At 42.7% G+C, this 22,285-nt stretch overlaps 1 protein-coding gene across 1 annotated transcript in view; it reads left to right on the forward strand.

The window, feature by feature from the left end:
- Positions 1 to 2,701: 2,701 nt before the first annotated feature.
- LOC143983383 (regulator of G-protein signaling 3-like) overlaps positions 2,702 to 22,285 on the forward strand; it is a 257,050-nt gene continuing 237,466 nt past the window's right edge. Inside the window, exon 1 of the mRNA XM_077483018.1 lies at positions 2,702 to 2,810. Within this exon, the coding sequence (XP_077339144.1) occupies positions 2,766 to 2,810 (45 nt within the window). The 5' untranslated portion in view covers positions 2,702 to 2,765. The remainder of the gene's footprint in view (positions 2,811 to 22,285) is intronic.

The raw sequence follows: 22,285 nt of genomic DNA on the forward strand, positions 1-22,285 counted from the left end.
TTTTCAATTTTTTTTATTGGATATATTTTATAGCAGAAAGTAAAAAATATTGTTTTTATTTTCAAAATTGTCAGTCTTTTTTTGTTTATAGCGCAAAAAATAAAAACTGCAGAGGTGAACAAATACCACCAAAAGAAAGCTCTATTTGTGGGGAAAAAAGGGACATCAATTTTATTTGGGTACAGCGTTGCATGATCGCACAATTGTAAGTTAAAATATCGCAAAAATATGACCTGGTCATGAAGAGGGGTAAATCTACCGGAGGTCAAGTGGTTAATCCTCAATTGGATGCGTGCCTGCGCATGCGCATGCGCTGAGTTTTCAAGTGATCTTGTGCATTCATAGATGTGCAGACCTAGAAACGACCTGAGACAAGTCTGCACATGTGCACAATATTGGTGCAAGATGGTGGCAGGGGAGCAAAGCTACAAAGAAAAACATTTGGCTGGAGGGAGGACAATGCTGGATTCTATAGACTAGCAAGTATGTATTTTTTATTTTTTTTTATTATTCCCTATACAGTGCCTTGAAAAAGTATTCAAAAAGTATTCATACCCCTTGAAATTTTCCAAATTTTTTCATGTTACAACCAAAAATTTAAATGTATGTTATTGAGATTTTATGTGATAGACCAACAAAAGTGGCTCATAATTGTGAAGTAGAAGGAAAATGATAAACGGTTTTCAGTTTTTTTTTTTTTTTCATACCTGTAAGGGAAAAGGCATAATGAGCTAGTATGCACCGTATACTAGCTCATTATGAAATACTTACCTTAGAACGAGACCCCGACATATCGCCCGATACACGCCGAGGGAGCTGACAGGTTCTCTCGGCGTATCTTCCGAATATCATGGCTCCAGCGCTGGGAGTGGCCGGAGCAGTGATATCGTCACTCCCATGCATGCGCGCGGGAGATTTCTTTCCGGCAGGGTCCGGCGTCTGCTGGGCTTTCAGCCGAGAAACCCCTGTGCGCAGTCAGCGGCTCATTGCGAGGGGAATATCTCCTAAACCATACAGGTTTAGGAGATATTTTTTTTACCTACAGGTAAGCCTATAATAAGTAAGTAAAAAAATAGACTATACAACCGCTTTAATCAGAGAAGCAGCCAAGAGGCCCATGGTAACTCTGGAGGAGCTGCAGAGATCCACAGCTCAGGTAGGAGAATCTGTCCACAGGACAACTATTAGTCCTGCGCTCCACAAATCTGACCTTTATGGAAGAGTGGCAAAAAGAAAGACATTGTTGAAAGAAAGTCATAAGAAGTCTTATTTGCAGTTTGCAAGAAGCCATGTGGGGGACACAGCAAACATGTGGAAGAAGGTGCTCAGGACAGATGAGACCAAAATTTTACTTTTTGGCCTAAAAGTAAAATGCTATGTGTGGTAGAAAACTATCCCTGCACATCACCCTGAATAAACCATCCCCACTGTGAAACATGGTGGTGGCAGCATCATGTTGTGGGGATCCTTTTCTTCAGCAGGGACAAGGAAGCTGGTCAGAGTTGATGGGAAGATGGATGGAGCCAAATACAGGCCAATCTTAGAAGAAAACCTGTTAGAGTCTGAAAAAGACTTGAGACTAAGGAAGAGGTTCACCTTCCAGCAGGACAACAACCCCAAACATATAGCCAGAGATACAATGGAATGGTTTAGATCAAAGCATATTCATGTGTTAGAATGGCCCAGTCAAAGTCCAGACCTAAATCCAATTGAGAATCTGTGGCAAGACTTGAAAATTGCTGTTCACAGATGCTCTCCATCCAATCTGACAGAGCTTGAGCTATTTTGCAAAGAAGAATGGACAAATGTCACTCTCTAGATGTGCAAAGCTGGCAGAGACATCCCCAAAAGGACTTACAGCTGTAATTGCAGTGAAAGGGGGTTCTACAAAGTATTGACTCAGGGGGGCGCCATACAAATGTACACCACACTTTTCACATATCTATTTGTAATATAAATTGGAAACCCATTTATCATTTTCCTTCCACTTCACAATCATGTGCCACTTTGTGTTGGTCAATCACATAAAATCCCAATAAAAAATTTTTTTTAGTTTTAACATCACAAAATGTGTCAAATTTCAAGGGGTATGAATACTTTTTCAAGGCACTGTAGGAACAACAAATAAATAATAAAGGACACTACAAATAACATTTTAGTTAGGTCGGGGTGAAGTTCCTCTTTAAGGTTTCAGCATGCATCTGCTCATATTGTCTCCCGTCAGTCCCACATTGTCTGATGTAATGGGAGTCGATGTTCCGTCAGATATGGTGACCCGTCAGAAATAGTAACGGAAGTCCATCGGATGGTTTACATGTTGAATTATAAAAGCAGCGCTGTTCTGTCAGATTAGCAAACCTGTGAGATCAGCAGATTTGCCGCTGCTTTTAAAATTCAACATCTAAACGGTCCGTCGGATTTCTAAATCCTGCATTTGACCTTATAAGCGCAATTTACTGTTAAAAAAGGTGTGAAATGTAAAACCCCGTGGGTGTAACAAGATGTCTGCTTGCCCCTTCTCACTGTATCTTTACTGTGGAGGAGTGCGGGGTGTAGCAAGATGGCAGCGACAGAACGTCACTTCTGTTACCAATTCTGATGAGGCGCCTTATCTGACGGAACACCAGGATCACAATGTAAACAACTGGCTTCTTTAAAAGGATAATACAAAGTGCAGCGTTATGTTCAAAGGTCAAAGCCATAAAACAGTATGTCAGATTTCATACATTTCCTCATTTGCTACAGTAAACAGAAATCGGATTGCTATGGATTACCATTGTCTGAGCTGTACTCTGGCTGGGGAACTACAGGTAAAGACAACAAAAACTCCCTGAATTCTGATTGGTCTCTTGGTTGTTGGCTTGGCACGGCTCCATGATGTCATTTGTTATCTGAAGCTTTCACATCTGTTTTATAAATTAGCCATACACTTAAAGAGGTATCAAACTCCAAAACCAATAATGTAATATACATGGCTTTCCAATCATTAGATGTGGTGGCTACATTAGTTTTCCTTGTTTTTTTGGGGCTTTTTTCCCTCTGTTTTCACCTGGTGATCTGGCCAGTAACACACCTCCTGTATTAGAATCCTGCCACTCTGGATAAAGGAGCACAGGGGGCACCTTTGTACAGCAGCATTGTCAGTCTGGGGAAGGGGGTGTTAGATCTACTAGCAAATTTAAATATACTAACAAATTCAAACCAAATACCAGCAAAAACGTTATAAGAAGTAACAGCAAACCCGTTTTTTTTTTCTTTTTTTTCTTTTGGGATAAAGATTTTACATTAATAAATAAAAGCTGAGCACTGTAACCATTTGCTGTCTGCTCCATAGCAATTTTACTAATTATTTTAATGATAAAAAAAAATCTATGTACCTTTTTCATAATCAATATACCACTGTCATATGAACCATATGAACCAGATCTCTCCCAGCCTGTCTGCAGGGAAACATAAGCAGGAGGAGCTTCTAGTCCTCTGCTGCAGGTCACATGTTCAAAGTAAAAAAAAACAGCCTTTGGAATACAGAGTAAAAAAAAAAAATTAATATCAATAAACAGTTTTTAACTGTCATGCAAATATATATTTGAAATCAAATCTTTATTATTTTTTTGCAATAACATGATGTGGGCGGATTTCTGCCAGTCACAGGCTGTCAAGCCCCTCCAGCCTGTGTCTTGGACAGTGGCGGTTGGTGGTATTTTTTGGGGGGGGCATCAAACAATGCCCCCCCCCCCCCGGTCAGTTGGTTGCTAGCCCCACACTTACCTCATCTGGATTTCGGGCAGCACTTCCTCCGGGCACCCCTACGTCTGCTCCTCCTCGTATCACGGAGGCTTCTGCCATGCGTCCCCTACCTCCTCCTAGGCAACCAATAGGATCATTTCTCCTCTCGGACAATCAGGCGATGGGTCTCAGGACTCGCTTCCTAATTGGCCGGGAGGAGTATCAGAAAGACAATAGCGAATAGGAAACAGTCTCAGACTCTAATTATGTGCTTCCGAAAAAAAAACCCCATTTGAATACATGTGTCCGGCGCCCTGCATGTAGATTAGGGGCCCGGAGCATGGATTAGTTGAGCGGCGCCCCTGTGCCCCTTATGGACTGGTCTTAGAATAAGTGGGAGGTGAAGCCTCCATTAATCTACATGTAATATCCCACCCCTATTGTGTTTAGCTGGTTAGTGGGCATGGAGGAGGAGGGGGGAGGAAGTGGGCTGTCATTTACCACTGTATATACGCCTACATGTGTGATTCTATAGTCACATGAGCTACTTAGATATGAAGGGAAGAAATGCTCAGCATAGAAACGCACTGAAAACTGAGCATGTGCAGAGTTGCCAACACTGCTCTGCAAAATCCCTAGATGAATTGGGGACATGGACAGAAGGGGGAGATAAAGAGCAGCAGGATCAATCAGGTTTTTTACAGAATACAGAAAATAAATCTCATAGTGAGTGAGTTAGTATGAACGGCATTGACCATTTATCGATAGTTTTTATGATGGAAGTTTAGTGACACTTTAACCCTTGCAGTGCAGGGACATCCCCACTGCAAGTGCGGATTTTCATGTTTCTTGGAGTTTGGCTTTAAGGATTCTTGGTATTGTTATTCTCCATAAGGCACAATACAGTGTGTGTGTGTGTGTGTGTGTGTATATATATATATATACCCTGTTTCCCCTAAAATAAGACCTAGTGTGATTGTCGGTGATGGCTGCAATAAAAGCCCTACCCCCCAAATAAGCTCTAGTTAAAGTCCTTGTAGGTCTTCTTTTCAGGGTAGGGCTTATTTTTGAGGAAACGGGGTAGGGCTTATTTGGGTGGTAGGTCTTATATTGCAGCCAACACCGACAATCAGGCTAGGTCTTATTTTAGGGGAAACAGGGTATATATATATATATATATATATATATATATATATATATATATATATACACACACACACACACATATACATGCTATTAACTACAATAAGCCCTTAAAGGGGTTGTAAAGGCTCGTGTTTTTTCACCTTAAAGCATCCTATGCATTGAGGTGAAAAAACACCTGGCAGTCATCGCCCCCCCCCCCCCCCATTTTACTCACCTGAGCCCCTTCATCTTCTTCGATGGGGACGTGCCGTCATTCTCTCCATTGAGTCCCAGCTTTGATTAGATAGATTGATAGCAGCGCAGCCATTGGCTCACACTGCTGTCAATCAAATCCAATCACAACGGCGCCAGGGGCAGGGCCGAGTCATACATAAAGCTTCTATGGACACTGAATGAATGACTCAGGAGTGCGCCCGCAAGGTAACCCCCTCAGGAGAGCGCTTCTCCTAGGGGGTTATCTGATGCGGAGAGGAGCTGCGAGAGGCGCCGAGGGACCCCAGAAGAGGATGTAGGGGGCCACTCTGTGCAAAACGAGCTGCACAGTGGAGGTAAGTATGACATTGTTATTTAAAAAAAAAAGAAAAACAAAGCTTTAGCGCCACTTTAAGGAGGTTAGGTTCTCTAAAAGAATAAGTGCACTTAAATATTAGTTTAATCCCATGCTAGGATTATCCAGTGTCTTCAATATCAGGCGCTATTACATGACAATTTCTATACAGTAAAGCTTTCAGTCTACTATCAGTAAGCTTGTGTCAACAAACAGAGAAGCCACACAGAGGTGTCTCTTGTTCCCTTTGGCTGTACAAATCGAAATGACATTCATGCCAATTGAGAACAAGGTTTAAAAGATCTGTCTGAAACCATGCCTACTAAAAGGGTGCCGAGCAGTTTATCCAGCATAACGCTATAGAGATCACTGCGTATGTTTGGAAGACGGGGACATGGAAATTAGGGGGACCCTTGGTGAGGTGGAGAAGAGTCAAAGTTATATTTGTAAAGATGCAAATAATAAGATGCAAAGATGAAAAATGTTCAAAATCTGTAATTACCCCTTTTAATGGCATACACATAATATTTGTTGTGCAAAAATAGTCACACCCCTTGGAATTTTTCACATTTTGTCATGTTACAACCAAAAAGTTAATTGTATTTTATTGGGATTTTATGTGATAGACCAACACAAAGTGACACATAATTGTGAAGTGGAAGGAAAATGATAAATGGTTTTCAAAACTGTTTACAAATAAGTATGTGAAAAGTGTGGTGTGCATTTATATTCAGCCCCCCTGAGCAAATACTGTAGAACCCCCTTTCTCTGTAACTACAGCTGCAAGTCTTTTTGGGGATGTCTCTACCAGCTTTGCACATCTAGAGAGTGACATTGTTGCCCATTCTTCTTTGCAAGATAGCTCAATCTGTCAGATTGGATGGAGAGCATCTGTAAACAGTAATATGCAAGTCTTGACACAGATTCTCAATTGGATTTAGGTCTGGACTTTGACTGGGTCATTCTAACACATGAATATGCTTTGATCTAAACCATTCCGTTGTAGCTCTGGCTGTATGTTTAGGGTCGTTGTCCTGCTGGAAGGTGAATCTCCACCCCAGTCTCTAGTCTTTTGAAGACTCTAATGCCGCGTACACACAATCGGAATTTCAGCCAGCAAAAGACAGATGAGAGCTTTTCATGCGACCGTGTGTATGCTCCATCGGAATTTAGCTGGCCGAATTCCCGCCAGCAAAAATTTTAGAGCATGTTCTCAATTTTTCCTTTCGGAAATTCCAATCATGTGAATGGAATTCCAACACTCAAAAACTCACACATGCTCAGATTCAACTACGAGATGGAAGCTATTGGCTACTGGGTATTGAATTTCCTTTTTCTAGTCCCGTCGTACGCGTTGTACGTCACCGCGTTCTTGACTGTCGGAATTTGGTGTGGCCAAGTGTAGGCAAGATAGCTTGAGCAAAATCCCGTTGGAATTCTGTCGGGAAAATCATCAGAGCTTTTTCCGACCAAAATTCCGGTCGTGTGTATGCGGCATAACAGTTTTTCTTCTAAGATTGTCCTGTATTTGGCTCCATCCATCTTCCCATCAACTCTGACCAGCTTCCCTGTCCCTGCTGAAGAAAAGCATCCCCACCACATGATGCCGCCACCACAATGTTTCACGTTGGTTATATGAGAGATGAACCATAAAGGAAAGCATCAAACTTTCCAATATCATCGCCGCCGACATCCCAAAAATGTGTAAGTGGAAATATCCCCTAACAAGGAGATCATAGTACCCCCCGGTACAGCGGGACTTTTAAGGCAGACCAAAATGTGAGTAAAAAATATATTACAAACTTATTCACAAAAATAATACACAAAATCGTTTTACAGGACAGTATAAAAATCCATACATATATCAATGCGTGGAATCATACATATAAATATACAGTCTGCACAACATCAAAGGTTTCATATATACGCACCCCCCGCCGAACGATAAAAGAGGCCCGACCCCCCACAAAACAAAGCCCCTAAACCCCCCAAAAAAGGGGGGAAGGCGGCAAAAGGGGCCCCCCCCCGTGCACAGGGCATATCCGAATGCGCACCACAGCGGGGCCCATCATGGCAGAAAAGATTATTCAAAAGTTCGCAATATACACAGCCAAAAAGAGAAACTCGTAAAAGAAAAAATTAAAATAGAAAACACATCAGGATGTGAAACCTAATTTTAAATAGTACCCTGGATAGCATATGATAAGCATGTGCCATTGAAAATTAACAACGCCGTATCCAATAACAGTATTAATGAAAAGAAAAAGAGAAACTTTAAAACATCATTGTTCCTCCAGTGATTCGCAAAATAGTGACAACTTCATAGGTTACAGATATATCACATACAGTCAACTTATATCATTAAGGCAAAGACAATGTTACACATCAAGTCTTATGCCGCGTACACACGGGCGGACTGTATGGCGTACTTAGTCCGTCATACAATCCGACGGACAGTCCGTCATACTTTCGACTGAACGGACTTGACCACACACGGATGTACAAACAGTCCGTCGAAAGCTTGCGCGATGATGTGTACAGCACGTACGACGGGACTAGAAATAGGAAGTCCAATACACAGCAAAGCACCCTTCCGCGTGTAAATCCTTTCTGAGCATGCGCCATTCTTAGTCCGTCGAACTAGCCTACTGACGAGCGGATTGTCCGCTGAAACCAAAGTACGACGGACAGAATTTAGAAAAATCCGAAATACTTAGTACGCCAGACTGCACGCTGAAAAAGTCCGCTGAAGCCCACACACGAGCGGACTGTCCGCTGAAATGTGTTTCGACGGACTAAGTATGCCATACAGTCCGCCCGTGTGTACGCGGCATTAGTCTACAAAGAACACAAACAAGGAAACTATGAACCGTGAATATAGATCACATCTGATTCGTTACATCACAAGAGAAAGATTTTTATATATATAATATTCACACACAACTATTTACTCTTGATATGAGACTTATTCTCAGTAGTTTTGTTAATTTACAAATAAATGGTATGTACCCTGGATGTATATGTTTGAAGCTATGTGAATCTTGCCTTGTTGAACATGCCGTTAAAGAAATTTCTCTTGTTTTGATTCCTTTTCAGATTACAGCTATTTGTTCTCCATAGATATGCCTCTGAAGAAGGGAATGTTTTCCTGAAACGTGTCAGGCATTATAAAATCATATATGAAACCTTTGATGTTGTGCAGACTATATATTTACATGTATGATTCCATGCATTGATATATATATATGGATTTTTATACTGTCCTGTAATTATTTTTTTTGTGAATAAATTTGTAATATATTTTTTTACTCATATTTTGGTCTGCCTTAAAAGTCCCGCTGTACCGGGGGGTACTGTGATCTCCTTGTTAGGGGATATTTCCACTTACATGTTTCACGGTAGGGATGGTGTGTTCAGGGTGATGTGCAGTGTTAGTTTTGCCACACATAGCGTTTTGCTTTTAGGTCAAAAAGTTAAGTTTGGTCTGATCTGACCAGAGCACCTTCTTCCACGTTTGCTGTGTCCCCCACATGACGTCCTGCAAACTGCAAACAGGACTTCTTACGCTTATCTTTCAACAATAGGCCAGATTTGTGGAATGCACGACTAAAGCCGCGTACACACGGGCGGACTGTCTGGCCAACTTAGTCCGCCGAAACACATTTCAGCGGACAGTCCGCTCGTGTGTGGGCTTCAGCGGACTTTTTCAGCGTGCAGTCTGGCGGACTAAGTATTTCGGAATTTCTGTAATATTGTCCGTCAGACTTTGGTTTCAGCGGACAGTCCGCTCGTGAGTAGGCTAGTTGGACGGACTAAGTATGGCGCATGCTCAGAAAGGATTTACACGGCGGAAGGTTGCATTGCTGTGTATTGGACTTCCTATTTCTAGTCCCGTCGTACGTGCTGTACACGTCATCGCGCAAACTTTCGGCGGACTGTTTTGCATCCGTGTGTGGTCAAGTCCGTTCATTCGAAAGTAGGACGGACTGTCCGTCGGATTGTCTGACGGACTTAGTTGGCCAGACAGTCCGCCCGTGTGTACGCGGCTTAATAGTTGTCCTGTGGACAGATTCTCACACCTGAGCTGTGGATCTCTGCAGCTCCTCCAGAGTTACCATGGGCCTCTTGGCTGCTTCTCTGATTAATGTTCTCCTTGCCCGGCCTGTCAGTTTAGATGGACGGCCATGTCTTGGTGGGTTTTAAGTTGTGCTATACACCATTTTTGGATGATGGATTACAGCTTTCGGCTTCAAACCTGCTTGAGATAAACATAAATCTATAGTCAGACAACGAGGTTAATGGGGGGGGGGGGGGACACAAAAACAAATGGACACACTGGATGGACCATTCAGTCTTTTTCTGCTGTCTTTTTTTTTTTTTGAAAGCTTGGGTGCTTTGAAAGTTTTTTTGTATTTTTATTTTTTTTCAAACATCTAGGGTGATCAAAGGATTAGCTATGTGCCTAACATGTTTTTGTGTGTGCTTTCACTAAGGGATGTGCCAGTTTTTATTCTCTGCTTTTTCAGGCAAACAAACCCGGCACATCCCTGCTGTCAGGACAGAGCTCTGCATTGTTTACATAGACAGAGCTCTGTCCTGTCTTCCTCTTTGCTGATCAGCAGGTGCTGGTGGCCATCCATTGGCTGGCACCCACTGATTGGCTTGTTGTGAGGTGACTAATCACGTGTCCCCCCTGCCAGGAAGAGCAGGATCACATTTATATATGTGATTCTGCGCAGCCGGCCCGCACTGTAGCAGTAAAGCTACAGTACCCGATTGGCCAGGGAGCAGAGCACATAAACCATAGACATCATGTTCACATTACATTTTTTTTCTCTTATGCTGCGTACACACAATCTGACTTTTGGACGGACTAGGTCCGGCGGACTATCCGACGGACTTTGCTGCTGAGGTCCGCCGGACTTTCCAACGAACAGACTTGCCCACACACTATCACTCCAAAAGTCCGCCGGATTCGAACGTGATGACGTACGATCGGACTAGAATTAGGAAGTTCATAGCCAGTAGCCAATAGCTGCCCTAGCATCGGTTTTCATCCATCTGACTAGCACACAGACAAGCAGATTTTTCGATCGGACTCAAGTCCATCGGAAAGATTTTTAAACATGTTTTATTTCTAGGTCTGTCGGACTTTTGGGAAAGAAAAGTCTGCTGGAGCCCACACACGATCGAATTGTCTGACGGATTCCGGTCCGCCAGACCTAGTCCGTCAAAGTCAGATCGTGTGTGCGCGGCATTAGAAGCTTATCTTTTAGCGGTCAATTATTAAAAAATGTTGGTGCAACCTACGTAAATTTAATGTACTGCAGTGATGGTAATCTTCAATATTTAGTTCAATGGTATTCCACTAGAGAGGGCTCACAAGAAACCGCGGGGGGCCCCAAGGTTTCCACTGCCCAGAGGCCTCTGTGGAGTTTAATCCAGCACAGTATACAGGGAATCCATTGTAAAATATTTTTATTGTCTGGTTATCTGTTATGATATATACTTTGTATTCATTATGGAATATTTGAATTGGTTATCTGCCATAATGTAACGTGGTATTCATTGAGGAATATATGAATTGCCTCTGTCTGTTTATCCTATAGGAGTGTTTCCATTTCATATATCTGTCAGTATAACCTCTGTAAATACCATGTGTATGAATTGCTATTCCCATAATGTGCATTGGATCAATAAAAGTCCCGCACACCTTTGCACTGTATCCTGTTGTGCTGTGGATTTTGCCCTTTTTCTCCTATTTGTCAGTAGAATCACACACAGGTCATCTATTCTGTATGGGGAAATGTCGGACTTGTAATAGGTTAACAGGAACATAAATAAGGCTGTAAAATAAGTGCAATAAGAAAAAGGTCATAACAGCTTCAAATGCCAAAGTATATTGTAAATACTTGTTTCCTCTCTATTCACACGTTGCTTGGTTGACACATACTCTGCCAAATTCCCATGCTTTGCTGGGTTTCTGGGTTCTGTTCCAACCAGGGACAGAATAGCACAGCCATTCTCAACCAGGGTTCCATGAAACCCTGAGATCCCTCCTGAGGTTGGGTCCAACGCCACTTGGCAGAGCCAGAGACATGACACTAGTGATCTTTCTAGCTGCCTTTAAGGCTAGATTTAGATGTGCATCTAAATTTCTCTTTCCTCTAAAGCAGGGGTCTCCAAACTTTCTAAACAAAGGGCCAATTTACTGAACTTCAGACTTTAAGGGGGCCGGACTGTGCCCAGTGGGAGTAAATAATCCCTATCATTGATATTAGCAGGATAAATAGTTGGGAGGAATAGTGCCTCTTTGTTGGCATCAGTGAGAAGAATAGTGCCCCATTGTTGGTGTCATTGGGAGGAATAGTGCTTCATTGGCGTTAGTGGGAGGAAAAGTGCCCCATCGTTGGTATCCAGGGGAGGAATAGTGCCCCATCATTCTAGTCAGTGGGAGGAAAAATGCAACATCATTGGTGTCAATGGGAGAAATAGCGAACCCAATGATTAGTCTCAGTGGAAGGAAAAGTGCCCCATCGTTGGAGTAAGTGGGAGGAATAGTGCCCTATTGTTGGCATCAGTGGAAGCTATAGTGCCCCATCCATTGTGTCAGTGGAATAAATAATGCCCCATGATTGGTGTCAGTGGAATAAATAATGCCCCATGATTGGTGTCAGTGGAAGGTATAATGCCCCATCATTTGTGTCAGTTGGAGGTAAAGTGCACCATTGTTTGAGTGAGTGGGAGAAATAATGCTCCATCATTGTTGTCTGTGACAGGAATATTGCCTCAAGGGCCTGGATAAAGGCAAGCAAAAGGGCCGCATCTGACACAGTTTTGCGACCACTGCTCTAAATCATGATTGGCCTTCTGATCGTGCTTCAGAGGCTACTGACAGGCAGTAAAGAAGCGATATGACACCTCCTCACCACCTGTTTTAACCTCATTTTTGATGACAAACGTGCCGCAACTGCATGCATTGATCAGAGTTACGGGCAGTTTTGTGGAACTGTTCCATTTGCTTGAATGTCTCTGCAAGTCTGGCGCTCGCTACATGTCAGGTAAACTTTGCTACGAGTGCGAAGCATAGTGACCGCAGCATGTACACCCCTGTCCGTCCCCCACCCCCAGACATCTGGGAGATCTCCTGAGAGTCAGTCGGGTGGGCTGGTGAGTGTCAATCTGAAGGACTGTGGGTAGAAATTAGCCTGGAGGGCTAGTGAAAGGGGCAGCTGCAGCCAGGTGGGTTGGCAGTTCCTGAAGAGGTGGTGCTGGGAGTGATGTAAGCTGGATACGGTAATTCTACTACATACCTAAGGGACCTCGGGTTCCTGCCTATAATGGGTCATTGCTTCATCTGACTGAGTGACTGTCAGATATTCACAGTGATCCAGCTGGATTCTACAAGCAAGTGTGTGCTGGAGGAAGAAGAAGGGCTGTATATAGAGACTGTATATAGGAAGTTGTCCCTGAAGTTGTTGTCCAAGTTATTATCCCTCAATAAAAAACAACAAAGTCACAGACTGTTCTCTGACTCTGGAGTACCTGTGAAGATTCAGTGTACCTGGCTGTGCAGGGTGGGGGACCCCAGTTTACTACTTGCGGCTCCTTAGGGGGTGCACTACACCTTCATGCATTCTATCTCCCCCCCAGCCCCCTTAATACTCACCCGAGCCCCCTCTCGATCCAGCGATGTGCACGGGAGCCTTGGCTGTCCCCTGGTCTCTCTCTTCTCATTGGCTGAGACACAGTAGCCGGAGCCATTGGCTCTCTGTACTTTATATTTATGTGCCTATTGTTACATAGGTTGAAAGGAGACACATCTCCAATACCAACCTTTTAAATGTATTTCGGCCAGCAAAAGATTGAGAGCATGTTCTCAGTTTTTCGGTCAGAAAAAGCTCCTATCCGAAAATCCGTTCGTGTGTATGCAATTCCGACGCACAAAAACTCACGCATGCTCAGATTCAACTATGAGACGGAGGCTATTGGCTACTGGTTATTGAACTTCCTTTTTCTAGTCCCATCGTACGTGTTGTACGTCGTCGCGTTCTTGACGGTCGGAATTTGGTATGACTGTGTGTATACAAGATAGCTTGATCGAAATCCAGTCGGAAAAACCATCAGAGCTTTTTCCGACCAAAATTCTGATCGTGTGTATGCGGCATAAGAGAGGAATTCTTCTCACTTTGGAAGATTTCTTTTAACTTCCTAACAACTTATTGCATCTCTGGGACAGGAAGTGAAGGGAAATTTCCTTAATGGTACACAGACAGCAAAAAGATAACCTGACAGAGGTTTGAAATAGTAGTGGTATTCTCCCCATACTCATTGATACGTACACTATATATTGTGAAAAGTATTGGGACACCTGCCTTTACACGCACATGAGCTTTAATGGCACCCCAGTCTTAGTCCGTAGGGTTCAATATTGCGTTGGCGCACCCTTTGCAGCTATAACCGCTTCAACTCCTCTGGGAAGGTTTAGGAGTGTGTCTATGGGAATGTTTGACCATTCTTCCAGAAGCGCATTTGTGAGGTCAGGCACTGATGTTGGACAAACAGGTAGTACCTCACCCTCACCCAATTATATTGGAAAGGTAGATGTTATTGTCTACAAAATGAATGAGGGGTGTGAAAATTGTAGAATCGCCCTGTTCTAGTTTCATAATCCCATCCCTGGTGTCAGGAAGGCTTTATAAATGTTAATCTTAAAATTACATGGCTGAAGGTGTGAATTGTTGTCAGAACTCTAGGGTTGAGATGTTATAACAGCATTATATGTGGAAGACAGATGGTGTTGAAGGTCCAATGCCCCTTCATTGATGGTTAATACAGTCTAAAGTAGATGGCCTCTCTCATGCCTCTTGTGAACTAGATTTCGGGGGTGTGAAAGAGGCCATTTTTATACATCAAGCTGAAATGACCATTGTTGAAGGATGGATGCTTTCAAAACCATTTATATATTCCACATAAAAACTATTTTAACCCCTTGATGCCAGCCGCTTGGCGGGTGGGCCTTAAAGTGGTTGTAAACCCTTACAAACCACATTGACCTACAGGTAAGCCTAGATTAAGGCTTACCTGTAGGTCCAAGCAATATCTCCTAAACCTACACGGTTTAGGACATATTTGCCGAAAGACAGGCACCGCTTTCTATGGTGCATGCGCCGTAGACAGCGGCGCACAGGCGCACTGAGCGCGCCGCTGTCAACGGCAATATGCCGCGAGTGGCAGCTACCGTTCGCATGCGCGGGAGTGATGTCATCGCAGCTTCATCAAATGACAGCGGCGGAGCGGCGAGAACCACCGTGAAGATGGATGCGCTGGACTACAGGGGACAGCAGTGACTTCGCTGGCTCCTGTGTCAGGTAAGTGACACATAATGGACTACTATGCGATGCATAGTAGTCCATTATGCTTTACCTTTGCAGGGAATCAAAGAGGAAGTAAACTCATCAGGGTTTACTTCCTCTTTAACGCTGAGTGGCCGCATATATGCCGCCCTGTTAAAGCAACTTGCCATCCTAAGAGCATGCTTCCAGTACGGTAGCCGACAGGTACCGGAAAGCTCCCAATGCATACTTGCAATTGAGAGCTTTCTGAGCATATGACCGCTGTGATAGCCAATCACAGCTGTCGCATGATCCAAATGCCTGCCTCCACCTCGTGGATTTTTAGAACTCCTAAGGGCCGGTTCACACAGCGAGGCGCGGCGAGGCGTCTCCGACGTGCCTCGCCGTGACCTGCGGGGACCTCAGCGGCGACTTGCAGAGGACTTCTGTATAGAAGTCAATGCAAGTCGCCCCCGAAGTCGCCCAGAAGTAGTACAGGAACCTTTTTTCTGAGTTGGAGCGACTCGAGTCGCTCCTCTCAGAACGGTTCCATTGTACAGAACGGGGGCGACTTGCGGGAGCGAGGCGAGGCGAGCCGTGTCGCCTCGCATCGCCTCGCTGTGTGAACCGGCCCTAAAGGGGCTGGAGGCAGTCAGCTTGAAAAGTTTAACCTCTCTACTCAATTCATATGACATTTTAACATCTCTATTCAATTCAAACCTTCAACCATGTAAATCGAAAGGTAAAAGATGAAGCCCTCCTGACACCAAGGATGGAATTATGCAACTAGACCAAGATGGCTCCACTTTTTTCACACCTCCGTCCTTTTCTGAGGCAACATCTGCCTTTCATGGCTGATTGGGTCAAAGGTGTTGGTGCTACCCATAGGACATAATTGAGGTATTGTCCTGATACTTATTGAAACTGAAGAAGTGGATTGGACAAGCTACGAAACATCTTCAAAATTACAGAACAAACCTGGTTGAATGTGGCTATTACTAGCTATACCATGACCTGGATAAATGAGAACCTTCACAGACGTAATGGAAAGGTTTGCTTTAAGTTAATTGCTCCAAGCCAGAGCACGTGTTCTTATGTCATACCATTTTGACAAACCGCATGGGGGGGGGCACTTAGGCGCATGGGAAAACATGCATTTATTAAAATCGTACATTTGAATATGTTTATGTTCTTATGTTCAGAATAATGTATTGTAATGTAATACCAACAATATTTGTCAAGCTACACTTTCCTTTTAGAAACTTAGTAGCGTGCTATAGAATAGCAAATTGGAATAGGAAGTGCTATACGTCTATAAAGAATAAAGTGGCTGACACTTGTAATTCTAAGAATTATACACTCTCCTTACTGCCTGTATCTTGCTTTGCTGTTTTTCATATAGCTAGCTGACCTACTTTAAAGCTACAGGGACGGATGTGGTAGCACTGTGATACCTCATTGCTAGTGATCAGTCCACACTATGGCTTCCAGTTAAGTGGGTCAGATATGAAATAATCTTCGTTATATGCTATGTGTTCTTTTTATACACCTGCAACATGTAAGTGGAAACATTAGACTGGATCCGGCTTATCTAGATGTGTCGTTTTTCGGAATGCAAAAATGCAGAATGAGGAATTGGACACGCAGTAAATCACTAATCACTAATTAAAGGTGTATGAAAACTCAATAACAAAAATGCATTATATTGCAGTTTTTAGTCATTAGATGTGGTGGCTGCATTTATTTTCTTCTTTTTTTTGGCTATTTTTCTTTATTTTGACCTGGTGATCCTGCCAGTAACACACTTTCTGTCTTAAGCCCCATACACACGGTCGGACTTGTACAAACTTTTCCATGGACTTTTGTACAAAGTGTGTTGTCCACAAGTTTGTATTGCATACACACGGTCGGACTTTTTGACAACAAACACGAACGTGGTGACGTCACAACGTACGGACGCCACTTCAAAAGAGGACGTTCAATGACTCCAGCGCCACCTTTGGTCAACTTCTGTATTGTAGTCTGATCGTTTGCAATGGTTCTGAGCATGCGTGTTTGTACCTTGTACAAAAGTCCGATGCTTTTGCATACACACGGTCGGACTTTGCTCCATCGGACTTCTGTTGTCAAAAAGTTTGTCCGTTCGCAGAGCCAACAAAAGTCCGATGAAAACAGAAAAAGTTTGTCCGATGGAGCGTACACACAGTCGGATGTTGCTCCAAAACAGCTAATTTGCATGTTTGTTGTCAAAAAGTCCGACCGTGTGTACGGGCCTTTAGAGTGACAATGCTCACTCACTGTACTATGTATCTCTAGAGGAGCAGAGATCAATTTCTGGCAGGATCAGCAGATATTTTTGACAGCTATACAGATATAACAAAACTATTTCAATTGGATATTTAAAGCGGGAGTCCGCCGGGACTCCGCGTTTTTTTTTTTTTTTTAAAAGCCAGCAGCTACAAATACTGCAGCTGCTGACTTTTAAAATAGTGACACTTACCTGTCCAGCGTGCCCGCAATGTCGGCACCCGAAGCCGATCTCTAGATCGTCTTGTCGGGTGCTGCCGCCGCCATCTTGGGTATGGGAATCAGGAAATGGAGCCTTTCGGCTTCATTTCCCGGTTCCCTACTGCGCATGCGCGAATCGCGCTGCGCAATAAGGATGGTCCCCGCTGCCTCTGGGATCTGTGTGTTTCCCAGCAGGCAGCGGGGCACTTGCGGAAAGGGGCGGGCACTTGCGCAAAGGGGCGTAATCTACGCCCCTTTCCGCAGAGAGCTATCCCTAAAGTGGGTGCAGAATACCTGTACTGTACAGGTATCTGCACCCCCCTCCCCCCTGAAAGGTGCCAATTGTGGTGCCGGAGGGGGGGAGGGTTCCGATGAGCGGAAGCTTCACTTTAGGGTGGACCTCCGCTTTAACAGAAAAAAGGAAGAGAATAACAGAAGTTCATTGTTGGGTTTATAGACACTTTAAGTCTTGTTTTGCCATATTGGTCAGGGTCTAGGTTAAAGTGGTTGTTAAGTCAATTCTTTTTGCTCCTTGCAATAACCAGATGTACTACACAGTATGTGTGTGTATGTGTTTTTTTTTTTTTTTTATGTTTTTGAATTCGGCAGCTAAATACCTTTTTTTTGTATCGCCAATGTGGACGGGCTGAGTTTCCTCTTTGACTTCAGCCGGCGGTCAATCGGCGATGTGAACAGAGACATTTAGCTGCAGAATTGAAAAAAAAGTATCTCATGTTATTGCAGATGGGCTGGCAGGAATTGGAATCATTAACTTTTTTCAGACTAAATAGCGGCTGGAGGGGTGGGAGGGCGAAGGAGACGGCTCATTACACAGACTCCCAAGCTGACAGGGAGAGAGGGAGGGGGAGAGAAGAGAGCAACTGGATGACGGAGGCAAGTAAACTGACCACGGTATCATGGATCAGCAGTCATCATTACTGTGGTCACGGTCAGCACACTAAGGGAGGAAATGGGAACAGGCAGGATCAAGCAGGTATATTACAACATAGAAGGGGCCAGTTTCTATTGTAGCGGCAAATTTTGACCAATATTTGGCCTGTATGTACCCAACATTAGATTCTCTTGCTTTGCCCCTTTCTTCTCCAGAAGACAGTCAGTGATGTGGTCCCTCTGATCTAATTTAGCCTTAAATTTGGATGATGTTAGATTCAGACCACTTTTCTTGAATTTCGATGATCTAAGCCAAATCCCAAATTTGATGTTATTTTTGATAGTTCAGATTCCTAAAAGGTTTCAGGGAGAAAGGAACCAAAGGATGCTCCAAAGGCTGCTCTTACCTTATGTCTGATTTATTTATTTTTTTCAATAAGATTTTTATTGGAAAAAGAGCAACGTACAGAGTACAAAATGTCCACGCGTTCATTAATTCGGTACATTTAACATGTGTAGACATGAATTTTAGGGCAATAAAGAAGGACAAACAGTAATAACATAACCATGTACAGTTGGATGGTAGCTGTTCTCTTGTAAGTCCCTGGCTTTACACCCTGGCACAATACGTAATCCTGTTTGTTTGTATGACTTATGTGTGATTTTACTGTTACCTGAGCACCCTTAGCTTGACTGCCAGTGCCACCAAATGCAGCCTTTCTATCTCCGATTTTTGGTCCCATTGCCTCATCAGGCCGGGCTGCCAGGACCTTTTAAAACCACAATTTTGCATCATTTGCTGCTCTGTAATATGCATTTTTGGAGTCTTGTTCAGATGATCTTGGACTTCAATGGGTCTTCAAGACAATTCAGAAATTTAGAATTTCAGAGGTTCAAAAATGTAAAAAAGTTCAACCAAAACCAAACTTTTTAAAGTTTCCTTATCTCTAGTTGTAATCCTACACTCATTCATATGAATACTATCTATGTGTAGCTTGTACAATTTCTCTGCGTTTGTGTGGGTTACCTCCAAGTACTCACTACACACTACAGGTTACCTGGCATCTGATCAAACTGGCCCTAAAGTGTGCATATGGTATATGTGGTTACATGACAGCAGTAGGAACATTTGTAAGATCGGAGTGGTCTAGCCTGGACATTTGGCTGTGATAACTACACAATGCAGTTATTTTATCACCCCTGGTTCTTTCCCACACCCTTTCCCACAGGCTTTTAGTTCTCCTCCATATCATTATAGAGAAAACATTATCAAAGTGGACCTGTTGCAATGTGCAAATAACACATCTAAAAAAAAAAAAGTAGGCACCATAATCCTAGTGCCATTTTTGTGCCATTAACCTCCCTGGCGGTACGATTATTTTAGATTTTAGGTTCTGAAAGCGGTACAATTATTTTGCATGGAAATTTGGTGTTTTATATTGTAGGCCTGTAATTCTTAGAAATAATTCACTTAAATCCACCCAAACAAGAGTCTAGTAGACATCCCGGGTATGATAAAATTTGAAATATGAAATCATAAATTATTTCATATATATATATATATATATATATATATATATATATATATATATATATAATAAAATAAATAACTATAAATAATTATAACAAATAATATAATAATAAAAATTATTCAATAATGTAATCAAATCAAAAACACTGAAATGTGCTGAGTTGCAGAATTGTCGCTGTGAGGACGAATTTCCCCACAAATTACTATCGCTCAATTCTGCGAGTGATTCTAATTTATTATCGCTGTTTTCTAGCTGGTCTATTACCACTTTTGATGTAAACTGACATTTTTTTGGTTGCTATGGACAATCTCCAGTTTCCAGGCATAAAGAAAAGTATTTATAATATAAAACTGTATGCAGGACACTGAACAAACCACTAGGGACAAAGGGAATGTGTAATTATTTGATACAGTACTGTAATCTGTAAGATTACAGTATACTGTGTTTTTTTACTTTTTGAATTTGGCGCCGAACTCCGTCCCTGTGCGTCGCAACACTCGAAGGGAACGGAGCTCTGCGCTGTCACAGATCGAGCGAGACACGGCAGCTCGCTGATCACATCGGGGAGACATTGCTGGATCCAGGGGACAAGGTTGGCTCGGGAATACCGCTTATGGTAATTAAATCTCACCCCAAGCCAGACTCGGGAATACCGCCAGGGAGGTTAAGGAGCACACAGTCATGAGCCATCAACCAACCAAGAGAATTTTATTCATATTGCATTAATTTATCTATTAATCCAATGTGGACAGTTTTGTTTTTAGCCAATGAGTTTCCTGCATTGCCTTACAGAATGCCAGGAAGGTGTGCCAGAGCTCCAAGTCAGAGCAAAAAGTGTATCCACCATTGAAGGCTCAGCAAGTGAAATAAGAAGAGGCACTGAGCATATTTAAAGAGAAACTCCAGTAAACAGCTAAATGCACATTTGAAATACATATAATGCGGCTGTGTTACCTGTCAAAGAGTTTGTAATTCTTTCCAGACAGTCATGAGATTTACACAGCCCTGTCTAGCATTAGAGCTAGGTTGCATACCTCCCAACATTTTGAGATGAGAATGAGGGACACCTACTAACAAACGTATGTAGGCATAGGACATGCCCCCTGACACACCCTCTTAAAGGAGAATTAACCAAAAAAAAAGGTTAAGTAAATCCACAAGGACTTTTATTTACCACTACTATTCCTTTATATTGGCTTTTAAAATGTAAAAATGCAGCAATTTAGAAATTGGATAAAAGGTTTAGCACTGGGGAACAATTTTTGAAAGATAAAAAGTGCATTTTATATACAACTATATGATCAGACCAAAATTAGGGACAAATAAGGGGGAAAGAGGGACAGAGGGACATTATTCCAAATCAAGGACAGTCCCTCGAAATCGGGGACAGTAGGGAGCTACAGTGCAACAATGCAACAATGTAGCTTGGTCACCTCTCCTCCCTTAGCCACTGATTGGACAGTGAAAGAGCAGCACACGGATGCGCTCACCCCTCTGCTTTTCCCTTATGTCAAAATGTTCCTTGTCAGCTCATTTACAACCAGCAAACGTGATTGGCTCCCAGTGCTCCCCCTCTCTTGCCCAATCTGAGCTCTACTGTATAGAGAACTATTCTCTGCTGCATAAACTGGTTCTTTTTTGAATATCTGCCCAGAGTGCACCTTTGAAGATATGAATAGGCAGTCCGTTATGTTAGTTTCCAGGGCTGGTTTAAGTAACAGGTTCACATCATGCACTTTAAAAAAAATTTTTAAAAAGCTGTGACTATACAGGTTTTGCTAAATAAATGATCCGTTTCTGAAAATAACTGTTAAAGCTTCCTTTGAAGACCATAAATTTTAGCATATTACCCTCTGGGCAGGTGATTTATTTTCCCCGCTTTGTAAGAAACAAAAATGTACCACTAGGCATCACTGAGCTTTGCCTATAGGCTAAAAAACAAAGGGGACTAGTTGCATCTACAACTCACATGACAGAACCAGTACAAAGACCTTGTAAACCCAAATATGTGCTGGGGCGAGTATTTCTGAGTTTAGTCAATACAGAGAAGAGTAAATGGGTTGCTCACCATCCCCCACCTTACCTATAGAGATCACAGGCTCACAAAAGACCCAGATGAGAATTTGGTCCAGGGGTGATGGTGTGGACATGCCACTTTAATGCATTGTAGGAACAATAAGGAAGTTTCATATAATTGCATTTGTGGCAGAGAAAGGGTTAAATTGAAACTCTACTTTTGTTGTAAAAAGCAACAATTTTCTTTATTGTAAGAATTTAGGAAGATTATTTGCAGATTCTTACTTGCTTCTTCACTCTAGATATTGAGATTGTCAATACCCCTAAACTCAAGGAAGTGGGTGTGCTAAGTTAGAGGGTCTGGTGGTCTCTACAAAAAACCTGAAAGCTGTATGTGTCACAGAGGTGCCCGTCGTTAGATTGTGGATCATGCCATGTGGAGGAATGACTATCCAGATTACCACGATGTCCTTAATAATGGAGTAAAAACTAGTAAAAGAGTCCTAAGCGCAACCACTCAAGTTTGAGTACACTGTTACCAATAAAGAAAAAAAAACCTACATGGGGAGGAGCAGCCTATGACA

Source organism: Lithobates pipiens, unplaced genomic scaffold (genome assembly GCF_037356315.1).
Source record: "Lithobates pipiens isolate NorthernLeopardFrog02 unplaced genomic scaffold, aLitPip1_a1.2 Scaffold_1, whole genome shotgun sequence".
Lineage (NCBI taxonomy): Eukaryota > Metazoa > Chordata > Amphibia > Anura > Ranidae > Lithobates > Lithobates pipiens.